The 20,164-nt window shown below is 39.5% G+C and overlaps 1 protein-coding gene across 2 annotated transcripts in view; it reads left to right on the top strand.

The window, feature by feature from the left end:
• The window catches only part of GLCCI1 (glucocorticoid induced 1), a 58,413-nt gene extending 44,810 nt beyond the window's left edge, over window positions 1–13,603 (top strand). For both annotated transcript variants that reach the window (XM_040589847.1, XM_040589846.1), the window contains exons 6-8: window positions 3,509–3,719; window positions 9,426–9,546; window positions 10,619–13,603. In XM_040589847.1, the coding sequence (XP_040445781.1) occupies window positions 3,509–3,719; window positions 9,426–9,546; window positions 10,619–10,967 (681 nt within the window). In that variant the 3' untranslated portion in view covers window positions 10,968–13,603. The remainder of the gene's footprint in view (window positions 1–3,508; window positions 3,720–9,425; window positions 9,547–10,618) is intronic.
• The last annotated feature ends 6,561 nt before the right edge of the window (window positions 13,604–20,164 follow it).

Below are 20,164 nucleotides of genomic sequence, written 5' to 3'. Positions count from 1 at the left end.
GTGCATTGCAAAAATAATGGAAAGTGCCCTGTAGCAGGACACAGACACATGCATAAGTCTTGTAATAGGAAAAAAATATTACCAGAGCTATCTTTCAGGTACACAGAAGTAATTGGAAATGAAGCAATTTTGATGGACTGTCACACAATATAAGTAAAATGATTAACATGTTTCGTGTTTTGATTTCTGATGCTTCTGGAAATAGCGATATGGTTTTATGTACCTATCAGAATACTTAATCCTGTAATAAAATAACTTTTTCTAATTAGCACATATGCAAAGGATCCTTACTTAAATCTTCATATCCTTCATCTGAAAAGTCTTGAGTTTTTTTCAAAGTGTTCCTTCCAAGGATACATTACCGGGTTTTGCACTCGCACCTTACCTAATACGTTGATGACTTCACTGATGCTAAAAGAAAGAAGCACTTTCCTATATCTGCCTTTGTGTTCCAATCTAGAGAACAGTTTTTAAATCAAAAACATTGAATGTTTTGCTCTCAAGAAGTTGCCTCCGAAATAGATCTAAGGCTTGTGAAGAACAGATTATTTTTAAGGCTCCCATTAGTATATCACAGTATCATTCCTGATGCTACTGAGTAGGGCGTTCTTGGTTTTTTTCCAGGAAAATACTGATGCTTAAAACAATGTGCTGAATTTTACCAGTGTATTGAGAGATGCATGTTGTTGTCAAATGGAGCATTTCCACACCATTGCAAGCACGTGAAGGTAGCTTGTAACTGTGTCCAGGAACACCCTGTCCTATAGGGGTTGGCAGTTGTCCTGTCAGAATACATCTGACATAAGGGTAGTACATGACTGGACACTTTTGCAAGAAAAAAAAAACCCAACCCAAAACCAAACAAACCAAACCCCAGCAGATAGAATGCATTAATTGCTAGTTGTTTTCCATGCATCGAGCGTTGTGAAAACTAATTGCAGTTCCATCAAGTTAGCTACCCTATTTCTTATGTTGTAAGATTGTGAAGACTTAGTTTTTAGAATAGTTTAGGCATGTCTCTTGGAGAGTAACTTCTAGAGTATTTTTCAATGTTGATGAGGTTGAATACATAAAATTATTAAAAAGTGGAATACTTCTAGTTGATATTTTCCTGAAGTTTTTTGCACTTGTCAAAACTTGGATGCAGAACTAAGGGAAAGAAATTCAGAAGCACAGTAATCTGAAATATTTGCAGGCATTTTCTATGCCTTAAAAGTTACTTTACTTGGAAAGAGTGATAAATATTAACTTTTTCTAGTTGTGTGTATATTTAGAGGCATGTCTAAAAATACAGAGAACGTTTTGTACCTCAAATTTTAATTCAGTGGAGGTTGAAATATGTGATTTGGTATATATGCTTCCTGACTACATAAGACTGTGTTGTTCTTCCAGGTGTGGAAGAACATCTGTGTTATCCTGAAGTCTTTAATTATGTGATCACTTACTGGTTTTTTCTCTCCCTGGAATCCTTCCTTTACCTGTTACGTAGAGCTTAGTATATGCGCTTAATGAGCAGCTGTTGGTGTTTTTGTTTTCTCCTCATTAGATATGTGTCCTAATGCTCACTATTAAACCTTGCTTTGAAGTTAGAAATCTGAATTTCTTCCTGGGTTTTTGCTTCTATATAATAGGAGTCTGAATTTTTGTTCTCTTTTTATCACACCGGTGTGAGAAGAAAGATGGTATTATCTACACTTTATGGATGGAGAAACACAAATCCATCAGGCTTCTATAATGTGATTCTTCAGGTAGTTCAGGATACTGCGTGCCATTTTAGGGGTTTAAAGTGCAGCTCCCATAGTCTCCTGCTGCATCTGTGAGTGTTGAAGACTTTTGCAAATCAGTCCTATATAGAATGGACATCCAGAAAAGATATCATAAAAGAAAAGGTTGGTTCAAATGACTTCCTGTCATCTCACAGAATTTTTATGGCAGAGGTGGAAATAAAAATGCTGTTCTGCATAGCAGTTATTTTTTGGTTATGTTAATTATGAGACTGTTTTCTTTCTACAGCTTCAGTCTTGTTTTCTACCTCTGTGCTGTCTGTGTAACAAATGATAGAATGCTTCACGTCTATCTTGTGCATTGAATGAGTCATGGCCTGTTGAGGGTGGTGGGAATAGCAACATGTAGTCGTGTTGTAACACATATGCAGTGTGAAGGAGCTGTTGGAACAGACCGCACAGCCGTGTCCAAACTTTTCAGCATTTGATGTAGCAACTGTAATGTTCTCTTTATAGTGTGTTTCTTTGCTCTTAATTGAAATGTGAAATGGTATTAACTGGCTCATAAGAGAAGGATCTTCCAGCTCTGCTATGTCTGCCTCTTTGTATAATATGTGGTGGTTTTCTGGTTAGATTAGTGCTGAAAAGAGACAAATGTGATACTTGGCCAATAAGTTTCGTGTCCTCATTGCTAGCGAAAGTGTTGGGTTGCGTTTTAGGCTCTGGAACAATAACTCTGTTATAGTTCTTGAGTATACGGAGAAGAGGAAAGCAATAGAATAAAAACGTTCTTTTGAAGTGAGAAGGAAAAAGACATTTTTTCTTGTAGCTAGATCATTTGGGTTGTTCTCTATGACTTGGATACAGTCCTCACCGAAATGAGAATAAAAATTATATTTAAATCTTGCAGGCATTTTTTCCCCTTCTCTTTTAAGCAAAATGGTAATTCTCATTTGATTTCTTACATTTAAAGCAGCACTGTATTTAGGATAAAACTGGTTTTCCACTGGTAAGGACAAGTAAGTAGAACGTGCCAATCCACTCCTGTGAACATGTCTACACAGTATATTGCAGAACGGGATGCAAGATCACTCTGGCCAGTGCCAACTGGGCTGATAGGAGCAGGCAGTGCTTACTAGCTCTGGTTCAAGACAAAGCTTGTGAACCTTGTGTAAGCCTGTGCATCATCTGCTTAGTTGCCATTTTGTCAGAAGTCACCTATAGAAGTGAAGGATGGAATGTAGAGGTGTGTCAGAGAATTATGACTTACTAGCAAAACTTGGATGGCTTCATTTATAGTTGTAATTCATTTGGTTGTTATGGCAATAGTATGCAACTGTATTTGACATTTTCTACTTTCCCTTCTATCCAAATATGATCTCTGTCAGGGTACCTGTTTTTCTTTCATAACAATGGTGACCTTTATTGAAAATTGTATTACTAAGTGTAATTAGAGATCTGTTTGTTTGAAAGGTTTGGGTTTTTAAACTGTCATTAAAAAATATAAAAACGTAATACTAGCACATGTGTTCTGATGTTAACTTTGCATTAAGAGTATGTAGTTGGCTTGGAACATCCATACATTGTCCCAGCATTCAGCACAATTAATGTTGTGTCCATTGTCCATTGCATTATTAACTTCTGTCAATTTTTTTCTTTCCAAAATTGCTCGTTTTCTGTCCTTAAGGCTTTGCCTCGTTACTATAGTTAGGAGTGCTGCAGGCTGACACCGCTTAGGAATTTGATCTTCCCTCTGTAACCTGAATTGCCTGTTTCTCTTGCAGCCTTTGGATATCCCCGATGGTCGAAGGGCCCCACTACCTGCTCACTATCGTAGTAGTAGTACACGAAGCATTGACACTCAGACTCCGTCTGTCCAGGAGCGCAGCAGCAGCTGCAGCAGTCATTCACCATGTGTGTCTCCCTTTTGCCCTCCTGAATCTCAGGATGGGAGTCCTTGCTCAACAGAAGATTTACTCTATGACCGTGATAAAGGTGAGAGTAGAATGGCCCGCCTTTACCTATGGGAGGCATGTGATGTCCTGCTTTTACAACTACCTTCATTTTACTCATTACATCAGTTTTTGGTTTTATTTGATGATTGTGGGAGGGATTGAGGATTTATCTTAAAATTGGTTTTGTTTGTTTACATATCTTTTTCCCTCTTGTTTGTGAAACTTCACAAACATCTTCCATAAATATGTCAGAGGAGCACAGCAAACAGTCTTAACTATTTATGAAGATTCTAATGTGAAGAATTCAGACTGTAATATGTTTGTGTTTAAAAAAAGGTTTCAAGAAAGTTTGTGGTAGACTATATATTCATCATGGGTGAGTTACTTGCTGATCAAAATGGTGATGCTGAAGTTTTGGACTGCTTTTAAAAGTGCTTCTGAATTCTTACGTTCCTCTTGAAGCTATTTGGTGAGGAGCCTCATATCTGAGTTTGAACAATCTGATGGAAAGTAATTACTTCTCTGTGTATGGTGCATAACAACCCAAAATTTCTGAATAATTTATATGTTTATATGTCAATATCCTTCATTTTTTTCAAAGTCTGTAAAATGTCATTTGGTTTTGTAGAGGGAGTAAACTGGAATTTCAGTAATTAGGAGTTACTGACAGAACACGTAGTATGAAAATACAGGCACCAGTGTAAAAACATTTTTACACTGGTTTTTTGAACAACTGTTTGCTAATGAAATTACTCTTGGGCTTCTGGTCAGCTAGCTGGAAACACGGACTTCAGTTGGGAGGGATGCAGTGTTTGGGGAAAACATGCAAGCTAAGCATAGTGAGTTTCACAGAGGAAGTGAAAACTCAAGATGCATTGTAGATTTACCAAGCTATAGACAGCAGTATTTTGAGGTCATAAGTAAGCTCAAGCTTTTTCTGCAAATATTTTCTGTTTAATAATTCTTAAAGTAATTTGGGAATAAGATTAGGGAAAGGTAGCAGGAGAAATAATAGCTTTTCTTGGTTTCTGAAAAGTATTGCTTTCCCATCTTGGATTTAAAAGGAAGTAGTGGAAATCAAATCCACCTGCCCAGATCCTGAATGGGGGGGTGGCTGTGTGCACGTGTATAAATTAATCACGTCAAAGTCTTAGCTCAACATGATAGTTGGCCGTGCTCCAAATATAACAGAGATATTAGCTTCCCCACCCTTTTTCTTTCTTATAGTATGCGTGTGAATTGTAATGTGTTGTCAACACTGAATCACTAGAGACACATCCACTAAAGTATTAGCACACAAGGAAACATCTTGACAGGTAAATTTGTTCATATATGTCCTGATAATAGATATGAGTTAAAAAGCAAGGGAATTAAAAGAATAATTCCTTTTGCAGTTACTACTCAGTTATCACAGTAATTGGAATTTTCAGTGATACTTTATTGGCAGTAATAAGTGAAGACAACAGTGTATCTAATCTTCTTAATGCTTTTCAAGGGTTTTTATCTCCTGCCTTGGGTATCTTGAACAGCTAATTGGAGTAAGATTTACTGCTGAACTTTACAATGAGTAGATACTTATTTGTGGATTTTGGTTTTAAGACTGGCTTTAATGCTAGGTTTGTATCAAAAGTCCACTGTAGCAGTAGTGTATAGTGATGGTGATAGACAGCCAGCTTTGTAAAGCTAATGTAATGGCATTTTTTAATTAAAGTAAGGTACTTAATACTGTGCTTACAAAAAATAAAAGCTTTAACTTCTCATCAAAACTTTGTTCTTTAAGGGCAAGGTAGAAACTAGAAAAATGTGTAGTGATTTTTCCAAGGCAAAGTAATTTGTTTAGAGGTTGTAAAAGTAAAGTCAGAAAGGTGCCTTTTATTCTCAGATCATTAAGATCCCACAGGCTAGTTCTTCTGAATAAGAATGAACTTCAAAATAGGTAAATCATAGGTAAATGAGGGATACAAGCAGAAATTATAAAATAACAACAAGTTTTGAGAGACAATTTATTAACATCTGTTGTGGATGTTAACTGCTTTATGAAACAAAACTCAGACAGTTTTTTGCACCTTCATTTTAAACGTTTTTGTTCTGCTGGAATAAAACTGTCATGAGTTTGCTGAGAGGCCTGTTAAGTTTTGAAAAGTGCATTGTATAACCAAATGTAGACATTTTAAACCTAACATATTTTTCTGTAACTTTTCTCAAGTTGAGGTTTTACTTCCCTCTCTACGGGAATAATTTGCCTTTACCATTACAAAATATAATTACCAGCTTTATGAATGCTCCTGAGTGTGTAGCTAAATAGGAAAGAAAGGTTAGTAGTTTGACTGAGAGACATGAGCAGTGAGAGGAGCCAGCACTTTGTATAGACACAGCACTGCTTTACATTTCTAAAGCATCTTTTATTTCTTGTGCAAAGCTCTGCTTTGGCCTGAGGCCCTCACAGCTGCTCTTTGGACTGTATCAGCTGTTTGGTTTACATTTCTGCAAGAAGCTGCTAAATCTATTGAATTTTTCAAAAGATAGTGAAAGCTAAATTTCAGAAAAGGCCCACAATACTTCTCAGAATGGAGCAGTAGCAGTAAATGGTATTGATTGGAGCAGGGAGGGAAGGGTGGGAGAGAAGGTATTTTAATGGCATCTGGCTTTACGATTTTGTTTTCAAATATCAGCCTATTGCAAGGCAAGTGACTGCCTTGCTGCATTAAAGCTACCAGTTTCACTAGGTTTGTTTTACGATACTGTGGTCCATGAGAATACAATTTAGTGTGCTACACAGCAGACTTAGCAGCCCTGACAGAGGTAAAGTTCAAAGGCAAAAATGGGGGGTGGTGGTGTACAAAAATAGATAGTGTAACCTGCTTTCTGGGATTTTGATTTAGGTGCTTTTGTGTAGCACTGAGTATTCCCGCTGCTGCTAGCAGGCTGTTACAGGCAAAATGTTCATGAAGATGAATTAAAGATACTTTTTAACTTCTGGGCATCTGATTCATAGTTTTTAAAATGAAAATTGTGTGTGAAGTCTGTGGATAGTCTTAAGAAGCAAAGGTGGTTTTGAACCTATCAAAACAAATCCCAAGGCTCACTGGCAAAGTTTCTTGTTTCCTTTAAGTTTTGTCACTCAAAAAATTGTTTTACGGGTTCTTTTTTAGTTTGCCTCCTTTTGTGCTGTAATATATGCAAGCTAGAATTTGAGATATTAAGTCTTCTGGTTAAAATAGTATTTTTAATGTTTAATTACAGTCTTAAACATTTTCTAGATAACAGAATATATCCATTTTGAATATTTATGTTTACAAATTCTGTGTAATAAGGCTCCATATTGTCTGCTCTGCGGTTATGGTAACAAAACTCACTTTAAAGGTTACATCTGTTAATCTTCAATCATTGTCATCTTAATGAAAGTTGATTAGTTAGCTGGTACGGGCCAGCAGTGCACACCCTGCTGGTGGGAGCATGGAAGATTCAGATGTGTCCCGTGCCGTGAAGGCACATGCATTGATTGCAGCCTTGCAGACAGTAAAAAAAATGTGTAAGTAGTACAGCTTGAGAACACAACATTTGCAGTGTCATGAAGGATTGCTAACGTGACAGTTTAGCACTTACGAACTTACAAGATACACTGGCTTAAGCTCTAAAATCCATCTCTTGCCACTTTAACTCATAGCCTGTTTTCCCGGTGTGCTTCTGTTCCTGCACTGCTGCTGTAGGTGTAGAACCAACACCAAGCTCGTATATGCGAGCCTGCTAATAACCACATGTGTTTTTCAAACAGTAATGTGTGTATTTGGCCAAAATGAAAAGCTAACAACTTAGTAAGCTTTAAAAGCAGGGAGGGCAGAGGGAGAAACAGCATGGTTAAGTTATACAATGTCATTTCTTTTACTTGTTTAACAGCTGTCTTATATAGAAAGTTTCAGCCAGCCAGGGCTAAATAAACCAAAAACTTGATTGAAAACTGAACTGGCTAGACAAGACTCTAAATCTTCCAAGAACTGACTTAAATTTGAATTCCATTTGATTCTTTCCTTGGATGTACTTCCACAGTTTCCCAGTGTTTGGTGGAATGAACAGTAGCACATTTGTGTCTCAAATTTTTTAAATAGAAACTTGGATCTTCAATTTTAAATATTAGAAGGAGGAAACAAACTGTCTGGGTTCTGTTAATGATTTCTGTGTTTGGAATGAGCTGTGTGGGCCAACAGTGGAAAGATGCCAACCGGACCATCATGCTCCCAGCTTGGCAGATATCTGTATTGTCTCCAAGCTTTTTCTGCCTTCGTACAGTTAACACCTAAAATTCTGTAAATAGAAGTTCTGTGTTCGCTCTGCAGCAGGAATGAGCTGAATAATCAATATGCTACCGAGGTTTGCTTCAACTGGGCTTTTTTCTGGTATCTTTCATGGTAAATCTTCAGAGGGAAGTGTGCCGTTTGAGTTGATTTGTGTCTTGTAAGAGTAAGCAGAGATGTTTCAAAACCTCTAATGATTAGCCTTTGTATTTGAGTCATGGTTCTACAAAAGTTTATGTAGTTACTCTTTGTCAGCTGTTAAAGACAACTTTATGTGCTTCAGTGATTCATAGTGCTTGAAGCTTTGGTTGCTTCATGGCACACGTGAACAACAGCAGAATAAGCAAAGGTACCTGAGTTAAAAGTGGTAAGGTACCCCACATTGGTGGAAAGACTCAAAAGGAGCTAAAGCAAGAGCAGTTATTTTTCTCCAAATAAAGTGTGTTTGTAAGTTGAGGGATCCTCTCAGGGAATTAGGGAGCCACTAATACTAGCCTGAAACAGATGTTGCTCTTTGAAAAAGGTAGAAGCCACTGCAGAAAGCTAATTTTCTGTGAGTAGTTATTTGCGTACCTACTTTATTTCCTTAATGCATTGAATATCATGTTGTCAAGATGAGTGTTTAAAGTGAATCCTTTCATAGTCTTAATTTTTCAAACTTTTGTGCAGTTGAGCCTTCTCTCTTTTATTTTCTGAGAAGTACAAAGAAATCTGCCTATTGCCTTGTGTCCTAGATCTTCACACCTTTACTTCTAAGTGTGTCTAGTAAAATAGACACAGACAGCTGGCATTACAAAGAATACCCGTGTCATACAGTTGGTAGTGATGGGAGAATTGAATTGTGAAAGTTTTATTTTGGATACTAAAACAGCTTCACAATTGTGAAGCAAATAAGATTAGGACACTGTAATGATGAGGTATCGGTACTTGCGTTGCAAAGAAACAAAGCGTGTTTGTAACTTCTGAACTATTCATGAGACTAATGAGGTCAATATTCCAGTGAAGAATTACATTTTAAAATAAGATACGTGCTGTATACACACGTTTTCAATAACTGTGTTTATACAGTGAGAAGGTGTGTTATCATTACCACTCATAATTCTTCTGCATGTATTATGCATATTACCTTGTTCATTTATGGTTTTTGAAATACATAATATGGAACGTATTTGTTTCCAGGATGACAGCTCTGCTTTGTTCCGATTGCAGTGTTCTGGATAAAAATATCCTTCTGTTATGTGTTGTTATATGATAGATTACTGCTGCACTGAAGCTTTATTCAGAATAAATGTGCTATACAAGGCTGTTAGAAATAGCCTGCAATAAAGGAAGCATTGTAGTAGAAGCAAACCGGCATAGTGGCTAAATTGTGAAAAAAGGCATCTTGTTTGGAAATCGAATTTAATTACAAAGCACTCTCAATCTCTAGTAATATAACTGCTTTAAATTTTCAGACAGTGGGAGTAGCTCACCGTTGCCCAAGTATGCCTCATCTCCCAAACCAAACAACAGCTACATGTTCAAACGAGAGCCCCCAGAGGGATGTGAGCGAGTGAAGGTCTTTGAGGAAATGTCGTAAGTAATGCCTTTTATATCAGCTGGTATCTGCAAAGCAGTAAACCTGTTTACTGAGCCTATTCAACTGCAGATGAATAAACTATTCCAGCTGATGAGTTTTTCAGGAGCAAACTATTCTTAGAGTTTGTACAGAAGAGAGGTTGAAGTGTTCACGTTGGTTTGAAGAGGAAATGGAGTCTTTTATGCTTGAACTCTTTTTGTGCATTTATAAAAGGCAGCAAAAATCCAAGCAGAAAAGAAAGGTACCTTTATAATTTCCTAAGAATTTATAAACCTCTTTCCATATTTTTTTATTAACTTTTAAGATGTTCATGGCTTAAAGCAAAAACTCTCCTTGTCATAATTGTTTATCTCTTTGAAGCATAGGTTACAGTTTAATATGAATGAAACATACAAAATAAAATGAAGCATATGTAAAGTGTTTGTAGACAGTAGTATACTTATGGCATAGACTTTGCTCAATATTTTTGCTGAGCAACAAATCGGAAATTAAACTCCTGGACATTATGTCTTTTTCCCCTAGACTCAGCAGTATTTGAGCACATGCTGTCGAGGTTGCATGCTTAGCTCCTGTGGATGAAAGAATTAAGGAGGGGACATTTCTTGCTCTTAACAATATTCATTGCCTGCTGGATGGTGAAGGGAGCAATGCTGGGTTGTGGAGGAAGCCTCCAGACAAATTACAGAATATGTGAAAGGAGAGGTCTATTTCATGGAGGTTTTCAAAGGGATTTAATGTGACTAAATGTGTTGTTTCTGCATTGTTTTTATTAAAGAAGAATTTGTGCCATTCTAAATTACCGCAGCATTTTTTCATGTGCATATGAACTACAGATTTTTCTTGCTGGAAGTTGCATGTTGATCCAGTAATTATCAAATCATAATGTGATGGTACTATTTTTAATGCTGTGGATCAGTTAGCTGACTACCAATATGGAAGATGTTTGCCCCTCTGTCCAATTAATCCCATTCCTTGTCATTCACATTTTAGCAACGTGTAGAACCACACAGTTCACGACATATAAAACATCTTGGTTGGCCAGGTATATAATCTTTTTTCTTGTTGTAGGTCTCGTCAGCCTGTCTCAGCCCCTCTCTTTTCATGTCCTGACAAAAACAAGGTTAATTTCATCCCAACTGGATCAGCTTTCTGTCCTGTAAAACTTCTGGGCCCCCTCCTTCCCGCTTCAGACCTGACGCTGAAGAACTCTCCAAACTCTAGTCAAAGCACAGCTTTGAGCACCCTGACTGTTGAGCAGCTTTCGTCTCGGATCTCTTTCTCATCTCTGTCAGATGACACCAGCACAATGGACTCTACAGAGGTCCCAGTACAGCAACCGTCCCAACAGCAGCAGCCGCTTTTGCAAGAAATTCAGACTGAAGACCATTCCTCTCCTCAGAGCTACGTGTTAATCTAGACCCAGGTGGAGCGGGCCTCTGCCCTGAAACAAGGATTGAGGAGATAATCATTCAGATACATCTGCATGAGGTGGCAACCTTTCAGAACAACACAGAATACTTAGCAGCATTCAAAAAAAATCCCAACGCTGTTCTTGACAGGGACCGAATTCATATTCAGCATTTTTTGTGAGAAAGCAGTAATGCCTGCAGAATCCGTATATCATTAAGCGTTTTAAGTGGAGACTATGCATTTCATAGTATGTTTGACCAGATTAGTACTGTGTCCTGTGTTCTGTTTCAAATTCTACAGTATGAATAAGCTCTATATATATATATAAAAAAAAAAAAGTTGCCTGTCTGAATAGAAAATGTCTTGCTGTGTTGTGTCCTATGGAAAATACTGTACTTCAGGATTATGTTTACAATTGATCCAGGTGTTTATGTTTCTAACTTCTGTAATACACACAATGCAAAAAAAAAAAAAAAAAAAAATGGCCACAACAGTTGCACAGTGCCCACCCTATGGCCTAGCTTCAGGTACTTCTCTTGAAGTGTAAACTCAGGTAACTTGGAATGTATATCATGTTGGGATATAAAATATTTTACAGCTACAAAGCTAAAGAGGGAACATCACTCTTTTGCCTTTATTTTATGCATTAATATTTCCTCATTACATTCCACTTTCTTGGAATAAGTGCATTCAGATCCAGGTGAACGATGACCCTGGACATGGGTGAACATGAGGAGAACCAGCAAATCTGTGATGTATATCACTTTTTCATGTGCTTACAAGTAAAACAACTGTTGCATTTACTGTCATTTCAATATATGTAAAAATGTGGCATTTAAAGGTTTCAGGTGTTGCTCAGTTAATGACTGTTAAACTGTTGCAAATAAAGTGTTCAGTACTAGGCTGTACATGAGAAACATTCCACATTGTGTGCGAGAGGATTTTGAAAGACAAGAATGTTTTTGTTCAAGAACAGAAATTCTTTCAGGTTTCACAGGGGGTGATGGGGATTTCCTCTCATGTTGTTGTTGGCAGTTAAGGATGTGAAATGCTACTGTTACCGTCTAAAAGTCAAATTAATGTTTAGTTTCTCTTTTGGAAATACTCATTCATTTGCTGGTTGGGAGTAGGTTTTCAGATTTTGTCAAGCAGTGTTAGATGAGCAGCGTTTTATTTATGTAGTGAGTAATTGTGTTTGGATTAAAGTCCAGAAGTAGCAAGTGGGTGTTCTAAGAGGGGTGGGGAAGACAATAGGTTTTAAGTTTATGTTACTTAATCAAAGCTTCGCCCATAACTTCCAGTTAAACTTGTGTGTGTAAAAGTGTGTTTCCCCCCTCAAGTGTGAATTAAAAAAAAAAATCCTTGTAAAATAATCCTGGTTTTGCAGGCAGGACACTTTCTCAAAATAGTACATGGCAAGAACGGGTTAGTGATGCTCTTCTGTTGTACTGGAACAAGAGGAGCATTGCTTTCAGAGATAATTTCCTGTGATACAAAGAGGACCCCAAAGGCAAAATAAACTTGATGTTCTTGCTCCATTGCTTTCAGCTCAGTGGAACTACATTTATGCTGTCTGCTCCTAAGAGAATAAGGTTCACCTTTTCCAGGAATTGAAGGGATTAGTAGCCTGCAGCTACTGAGCATTTAAACTTGCTCCATTATGGTTTTTTCCTCTGCTGAAGATGAGATTGGAGGGGGGTGGGAGTGAGCCACCAATAACTACTCACTAAATGTGTGCTTTCTTTGGAGATGAAACATTGTTTCCTTTTTATTACTGTGTTTTTGTTAATACTATCTTACAAGGTGGAATCTGCAGCCTATAAAACAGTCACTGTTTTTTGACTCCCCTTGCAGAAAATAGAGGAGGGAGAGGTTTGTCTCTAACCATTTTCATGTGAAAAACCTTCCTGAAACACAACAGCCATCTTTAACCCTACTAATCTCAGGCCTAGGTGAAAACACTATATATTTTATAGACTGAAGATAAAGGGGAGAAAATACTCGTGATGTTAAGTATCGATTCCTTTTAATATTTTTCTTTCTAGATTAACACTGCAGTATGATGATCTTTTTATGCTCTAGTTATGTCCAGATAAGAAATCGTAGTCTCGGTTATTGGTGTTAGGTTACCAGGGATATGATGAGTGGTTTTTAGATCAGTGATGAGGTCTGTACAATATTTGCAATGCCATTATGTGTTCTTTTTTTTTCCACGAGAAACTAAATATTAATTAAATTGCACATTTGTTCTTGGCAGATTTGGAGGTTTTGAACCAAATGTGTTAAAGCTAATGCTTTGCCATGTAAATTTCCCAGCAGTTGTTTATCTCAATTGTATTCTACATCCAGCTGTAGAAATTTGTCAAATATTGTTTAAAGTTTTGTACATAGTTGTACTGTTATTTCTAGCCACTGTGCTGAACAGTATTCAAGTTATCACACAATATTGCTTTACACAAGGAAATGTGTGGCTTTTGTTTTGTATTTTTTTCAGTATAGAAGTTCCTGTGTCTTATTTAAATAAAAATTATAGTTAAAAAAAGAAGTGGTGGAGACAACACACAAAAGTTCATTTATTTGGGTTGGAAACTGTGTATGAAACATTATAGAATGAGATTAAAGGTTAATATTACTCCAAGTTTACATCTAGAATAATGTCAACCATGTTTCTTTATGAATAGTGTGCCATGTCTTCTAGAATAAGTTAATCTCTTATCTTTTTTTTTTTTGCATAACACTGTTCTAGGAAGGGGAAAATGTCTAAAAATAGCTGAATGCTTAAATATGCTTAAAAATAGCATATTTTATTTCTGCATATAAAAAGGCTTTTCTTTCTGCAGAGCATAGAAAAAAATATCAGTTAAGTGTTACTGGAAACTGTGTATCTGCTGCTATGTTTGTGGTATGGCTAATTTCAAGTTATCTGTTGAAAATTATGAAAGCCATTAGATGTTTCACTGTGTGAAACTAAACTAAACCCCTAAAGGATGTGGTATAAATCTACTGACAGTTTTGGTTTCATGTTGTTTTGTGTGAGTCAAATGATTGTCATTTGACTTGCAGAATAATTCTTTCCAGATGGGGGGTGAGGAGGAGGGAGGAAGAAAGAATAATAATATTTAAATACATGTAAATCCTCCGAAGTCAGTGTTTACCGAAGCACTATGGCAATAACCATCAAGAATGGTTTAATGCTCATTATCAGTAAGTGGAAATGTAAGTTTTCAACTTCCCATGGGTTACAGGGTTTCAGTATAACCATGTTAAAAATATTAACTGAAAGTGCTGAAAGTCTGGACCCTCAAAGGCCATAGTATCCCACCTTGCTATGAAGATGCTTCATGTTCTTCAGTCAGAAACTGCTTGGTTTCAGCCAATTCATCATCAGCTTGCAGGACTTGCTAGGAGAAACTTTGTGACTGCCTTGTCCTCTAAAAGGATTTGGCTGCAGCAGTTTCAGGCTGCCCTTGCAGGGGAGGGCATCTTCTCCTCAAGTATTACTTTGACAAAAGTATGCGGTTTGTCCTGAATCGACACATTGCAGCTTGCACCACGGGTAACTTCTTCACCACCCAGGTGCACCTAGGCCTTGCGTGGATATTACGGTTGCGGTAACGTGCCGCTTCTGCATAAGCCACATTTGGAAGTTGTGTGCTTGGTGTAATTCACTGCGTATGTCTTCCTCAAAGCCAAGACAAGCAGTCTGAAATGTGCTGAGAGTATGAAATGAGATACTAATGAAGTTATTTTGCCTTGTGTCCCTGCTTCATGACTAAAAGATCTTCCTTGACTTGAACATTTTATTTTCTAGTAATTCATGGCTCTGGAAGTAGACTCTGAAGGGACTGGAGGGCTGTGTAAGGGGAGCTCTTGGCTACCTATGCGGGGGGTAGAGGGCAACAGATAGTGACCTGCTTCTTTTAGGAAGGAGGATACGGTCAGGGAAATGATCCATGGCTTCCTGACAGACCAGCTCTTGGGAAGGGCCAGATACTGGCCCGAGGGTAGAGTCTCAGTAGCTTTACAGTATTTAAATGTAACCCTGGAGTAATGCAAAATAAACACAAGACATTGAATGGATTAGAGATGTTGACTGACATCACAGTTGCAAGCAAAGACCACTGGGGCTTAGCAAACTAGCTCCTGGCCTGACTGTGGTAATGGATTGATACCTTCATCTGTTACTTGAGGTAAAATCCAAGCAGCTTGAAGATGACAGGCGACTAGTAGAAGTATAAATCAATTACTGTTGTAAAACAGCCTGGCATGCTTTGCAAAATATAGCCATGCAAACATAAATCTGAAGCTACAGAATTGGGAGGGAGTAACCATAGTTCATACAGTGTGTTGCCAGAAACTAAATGCAGGGAAGGAGTGCAAGTTGGGAAAGCACACCTGTTACTGGGTTGTACACGTACAGCCATTCATACTTGGTACTTGGCTACAGAAAGTTGTTCAAATATTGTCATGCAGTTAAGATACGTGTATCTTTCTCTGTTTGCGTTAGTGTAGCTGGTCCTGGAAAACTGTCTCGTTCAGGAGACGCTGTAAAAGGCTGGAGAAGGCTCAGGGAAGAACTATAGGAATGAGTGAGGTACTGGAAAAAACATGCAGCAAGGTTTTGTAGGGGCTCAGCATGTTTATGTTGGTGGTTGAGTGACATTTAATTCCAATTAGTAAATACCTGCATATGAAATACTTAGTAATCAGCTGCTTAAATTTAACAGACATGGAATACTAAAGCAGTAAGAAAAGGAAGCTAGAGGAATTCACAGTAGAAAAGTGGATTTATTTTAGCGCTAAAAGTAATTGGGTACTGGACCAACTTGCAAAGGTGGATTTTTTCAAGTACTGATATGCCTAAAATAAGATGATTTCACAAAGGATGTGCTCAAAGATGTTTTTATAAGCCTTACTAACTCATGTTTATTTGGGGCTTTTCATATTTCAGTTGACTTAAAAGAAGTAGATTTTTTTAAACTACCATAGGCATTCTTGCATCAGTAAAAAAGTGGTATGCTGCAATACTTTTAACTGGAGAATTAGCACTTTTAAAAGAAACTGTCTGGCATAGTTCTTTGAAGGTAATTTCTGGCTTCTGACAATTTTTGGTTTGTCACACATGAATGAAGTCTCCAGTAAAGCAGAGGTGGTTGAGAGGCTTTACACAGTGGGTTTGATTTCTGTCACATCCTCAATAGCACTGCAGTTTTGGAGAGTAGGCGGTGTCTTTTTGGAGTGCAGCAGGTCACAGAAATAACGTGTCACTGAAGTGGGGCTGATTGGAAAACGCTGATTGAGAAGGTAGAGTGTTTCCTCAGTAAAGACCACGTTGGAAGTAAGTGAACATGCAAGTTAAACTGCTAATACAGTTGAAAACAAGAAATAATAATAGTCAGATGAAGCTGGATAGAGAGATGGCCTGTTTTTTAAGAACTTGAAATTTTATCTCAGGTTGTAACAAGTTCTGATGTTAAATTGGCTGCCTTGAACTGTAGCCTGGAAACTCAAAATGCAGAAGAGCTGGAAGCCTGGGAGAAGAGGAAGTTGTGTAATCTTTTTTCTTTTTTTTTTACCTCTCGAATTAGAAACCGGGCTTGTTAATGAAGCACAATTAGGCTAATAACTGTGCCTGTAGAAAAATAAGTTCTGGGTTTTTAAAAAAATTTTGTGTGTGTGTGTATACGTGCATAGTGAAGTTGTGTGGTGAAACTTTGCAGTGATTTGTACAACTGTTGGTTGAGAAACAGGGTTTGCTCAGGGCAACGTATGTTTAGTAATACCCATGGTAATCTATTTCTTTTACCCTTGTTTTTACTTTTACTTATCCAAGTAAGCTGTAAGTAAATAGCGTTATCTAAATCCAGACTGCTGGGCGTAACAGTCCTGCTAATTAATTCCGGGTGTCTAACTGCTCACTGCAAGAGGAGAGGAGATCTGAGAGCTCTTGAGATTGTTGTGGAAAGAGGTTCTTTCTCCGAGGAGAAAGCTAAAAGAAACTAGACTCCCTGTTAAGGCTGGTCCTGCCCTATCTCTGTGATACTCTCTCCATAAGATTGGTGGTATCTTTGGGCTCGTTAGGCAGGGAAGGAAGAACATTCTCGTGGAAGAAAAAGTAAGGGTGTTGCCTTTTGAAACTAAACATTGTTTTTAGGAAGTAGGAAAAAAACCCACTTGGCTCTGCTTTTGTGATTCCTTTAGATTCTGATTCGTTCTACCTCCTGAATGCTGAAAAACAATCAGCATTTTGGTGTCAGTCGCTGAAAAAATAAGCTTCAGGTGTAGCCTTACATCTCTGTGACAGTACAGAGGTGATACCATACTACAGACTGGCACCGCATGGCTTTATTTTGGATGGGGCATGTGCGTGTATGTTAAGGATTGCCACCTCATCGAGGGGCTCTTGTTCGTGAAATGGAGTTGGGTACAGTGGTGGGTGTGTTTCCTGTTCTCATGAGGAATGTCAAGGGACAGTTCAGACACTTTCTGATTTCAGTACCTAAGAAACCTGCTTCCCTCTAGGGAGTACCTTCTGTTTTGACCTCCTTCTGGAGGGGAACACTAAACCCTTGGGGACGATGAAGATGGCGATAGCAGGTCTTTCTAAGCAGTGGGAAAAGCAGGTCTTTCACTTTCTAAGCAGTGGGAAAGCAAAGGCAGCCTAGGCCCTACCCGTACCTGATTTGGAGAGCAACCTTGTATGTGCATATTTATACGCACAGGATGTTCTCTGGGTTAGGACAGTGGATCCCTTAATACTCCAGAGGAGCATTAGCTTGCGTAAGTGTCATTTGTTCTCCAAACCAGGCCATCTGTAGATTGTGGTCTGTCTCCTTGGTGGCATCCTAACTGAAAGGCTGTTGAATGCAGCACTGTAGCATGATTTGGTTTGGTTTCCAGGAAGTGAGAAAATGTACCTACTAGACTTGAAAACAAACTAGGCACTCGGGGCGGGGGGTGGGTGGGGTGGAAAGCTTGTTTGGAAATCCTGTGAGAACTTCAGTGTGGGGCATCCCAGCAGCCTGGGGTCTTGGTATTTGCGTAGCTGCCCTGTGGTGCCTGTGGAAATGCACAGAGGGAAACTAAAGATGTATGTGCCTTTGGGATTAGGGACTGTTGAATAGACTTGTAAGAATATTCTGGATTTGGAAAGTAAATTTTTAGCTATAACTCTCTGGATCAAAAATGTAATTGTCATAAATGTCAGCTGGAGCAGGTTGCTCAGGTGGTGTCCTGTTGGGTTTGGAGTATCTCCAGGGACAGAGACTCTACAATGTCTATGGGCAACCTGTTCCAGTGTTTGACCACGCTTACAGTAAAAAAAGTATTTTGGTACGTTTAAATGGAATATCCTGTATTTCAGTTTGTCCATTGTCTCTGGGCAGCAGTGAGAAAAGTCTGGGTCCACCTTTTTTGAAACCAGTCCCCCTTCTCCCATTTCAGATACTAATCCACATGGATGACATTCCACCCGAGCCTTCTACAGCACTGAGTTAGAGAGGAGGGATTGAGCTTGAAGCAGGTGATCCTTGAAAATCAACCAGGTCTCCTAGACTCCTTTCCAGTTCTGTATCCCATGGATATAGCCACAGCTGTATGCCACAGCTGTATCCCACAGCTTACAAGCAGGTCCCTGAAGGGGTCACAGTCTGCTCTCCTAAAGTCGATAGTTGTGATCTGGCTTTTTGTTCCCCCCCCCCTTCCTTTCAGGATCCTAAACTTCACTGTCTTCTGGTAACTTTGGCCAAACCTGCCCCAACCTTCATGTGCCTGATGAGCTGTTCTTTGTAGGTGTGCAGTCTAGCTGAGCATCTCCTCTCACCAGCTCCTTGGCTGTCTCAGGAGGTTACGGGGGTGCTACAGAAACCTGGGTTGCTTGTCTGCTGCTGTGTTGTCTCTCCAGCAGATCTCACGGTGGTTCAAGGCTCCCAGGGAACAGGGCCTATGAATGGGAGGCTTCTTCCAATTTTCTGAAGAAGGCCTCATATACTCCCTTGTGATCAGGTGGTCTTGTGGCAGACACTCATCACAAGTCACCCATGTTGGTCTGCCCTCTAATCCTGACCCATGAGCTGGGTCACCACTCATCCCATGGCATCCTTCCCAGATATAGGGCAGCTTTCCCTCCTCACCATCCTGTCTGGTCCCATCTAAAGAGCCCATATCCAGCCATGGCAGTGCTCCAGTTGTGTAAGCTGTCCCACCACAACCCTGATCCCAGTGAGATGGTATCCCTGGAACTGCATGCAGGCCTCCAATTCCTCCTGTTTGCTCCCCGGGCTGCGTGCATTAGCGTGCAGCCCCTTCAGGGGCCACCCTGACCTCTCAGAAGCATTAGGAGAGCTCCCCACAGTGCTGTTTTCTCTGTATTTTGTGTATTTGGGTCACCTGGAGTGGGCCCGCCCTTTGTCATCTCCAAGATCTCTCTTGAATACATCACCCTGCACCCTTGTTTGCCAAACCTGGACCACCACTTTGTCACTTGACTGGCCTCAGCAGTGTCTCCATGATGTCTGGGATGCAAGTCCCCAGCAAGCTGCCAATCTCCCTAAGATGATGGGTTGGGTTGGCAGCGGGGAAGTTGTCCTAGTACTGCTGCCTCCTAGTACTGCTGCATGGCCCAGGCCTGGCAGGTGCAGGGGCTTCTTGGGACACAGCTCCCATGGCATTGGCCCTGTTCTGCAAATGCAGATCTGCAGGTGGAGCAGCAGCCATCCTCCTGGTGCTGGAAAGTCACCAGCTCCCAGCCTTCACCATCGTGGGAGTCTCCATTTCCCAATCTGGTAAGTACAGGCTCTGCCTGCCCCTCCTGCGTGGGAGTCTCCTTTCCACCATCTCTGATGACTGGGAGAGGTTTCCTCCTCATTGCAAACCAAGAGGATGTGACCTGATCTCCTGCAGCCTTCAGGACTTAAGGCAGGTAGCATCACAGTGTTTTGGGCTCTGGCAGTAAGATGGGGACAGGAACCATCATGAAACCATGAATCACGGTAAGACCACCCCATGGGTCAGGCGTGGTGTGGTTTTGTTCATGTACCCTGGTGCAGAAGCTTAAGTACCTTGGCAGAGATTTTGTCGGTGCTCATGGTGTGTAGATGGGATTAAGTCTTCCCTGTGGAAAGGAACTTGTGGTGATGCTACGCAACAGGAGGACTTGTTTTGAGGCCATGAAAGCATTTCCTGTATCTTTCCTTTTTTCACTTA

Source organism: Falco naumanni, chromosome 4 (assembly GCF_017639655.2).
Source record: "Falco naumanni isolate bFalNau1 chromosome 4, bFalNau1.pat, whole genome shotgun sequence".
NCBI lineage: Eukaryota > Metazoa > Chordata > Aves > Falconiformes > Falconidae > Falco > Falco naumanni.
Note: the sequence above shows the minus strand (reverse complement) of the source record. Positions and strands in the feature narration are given on the sequence as shown.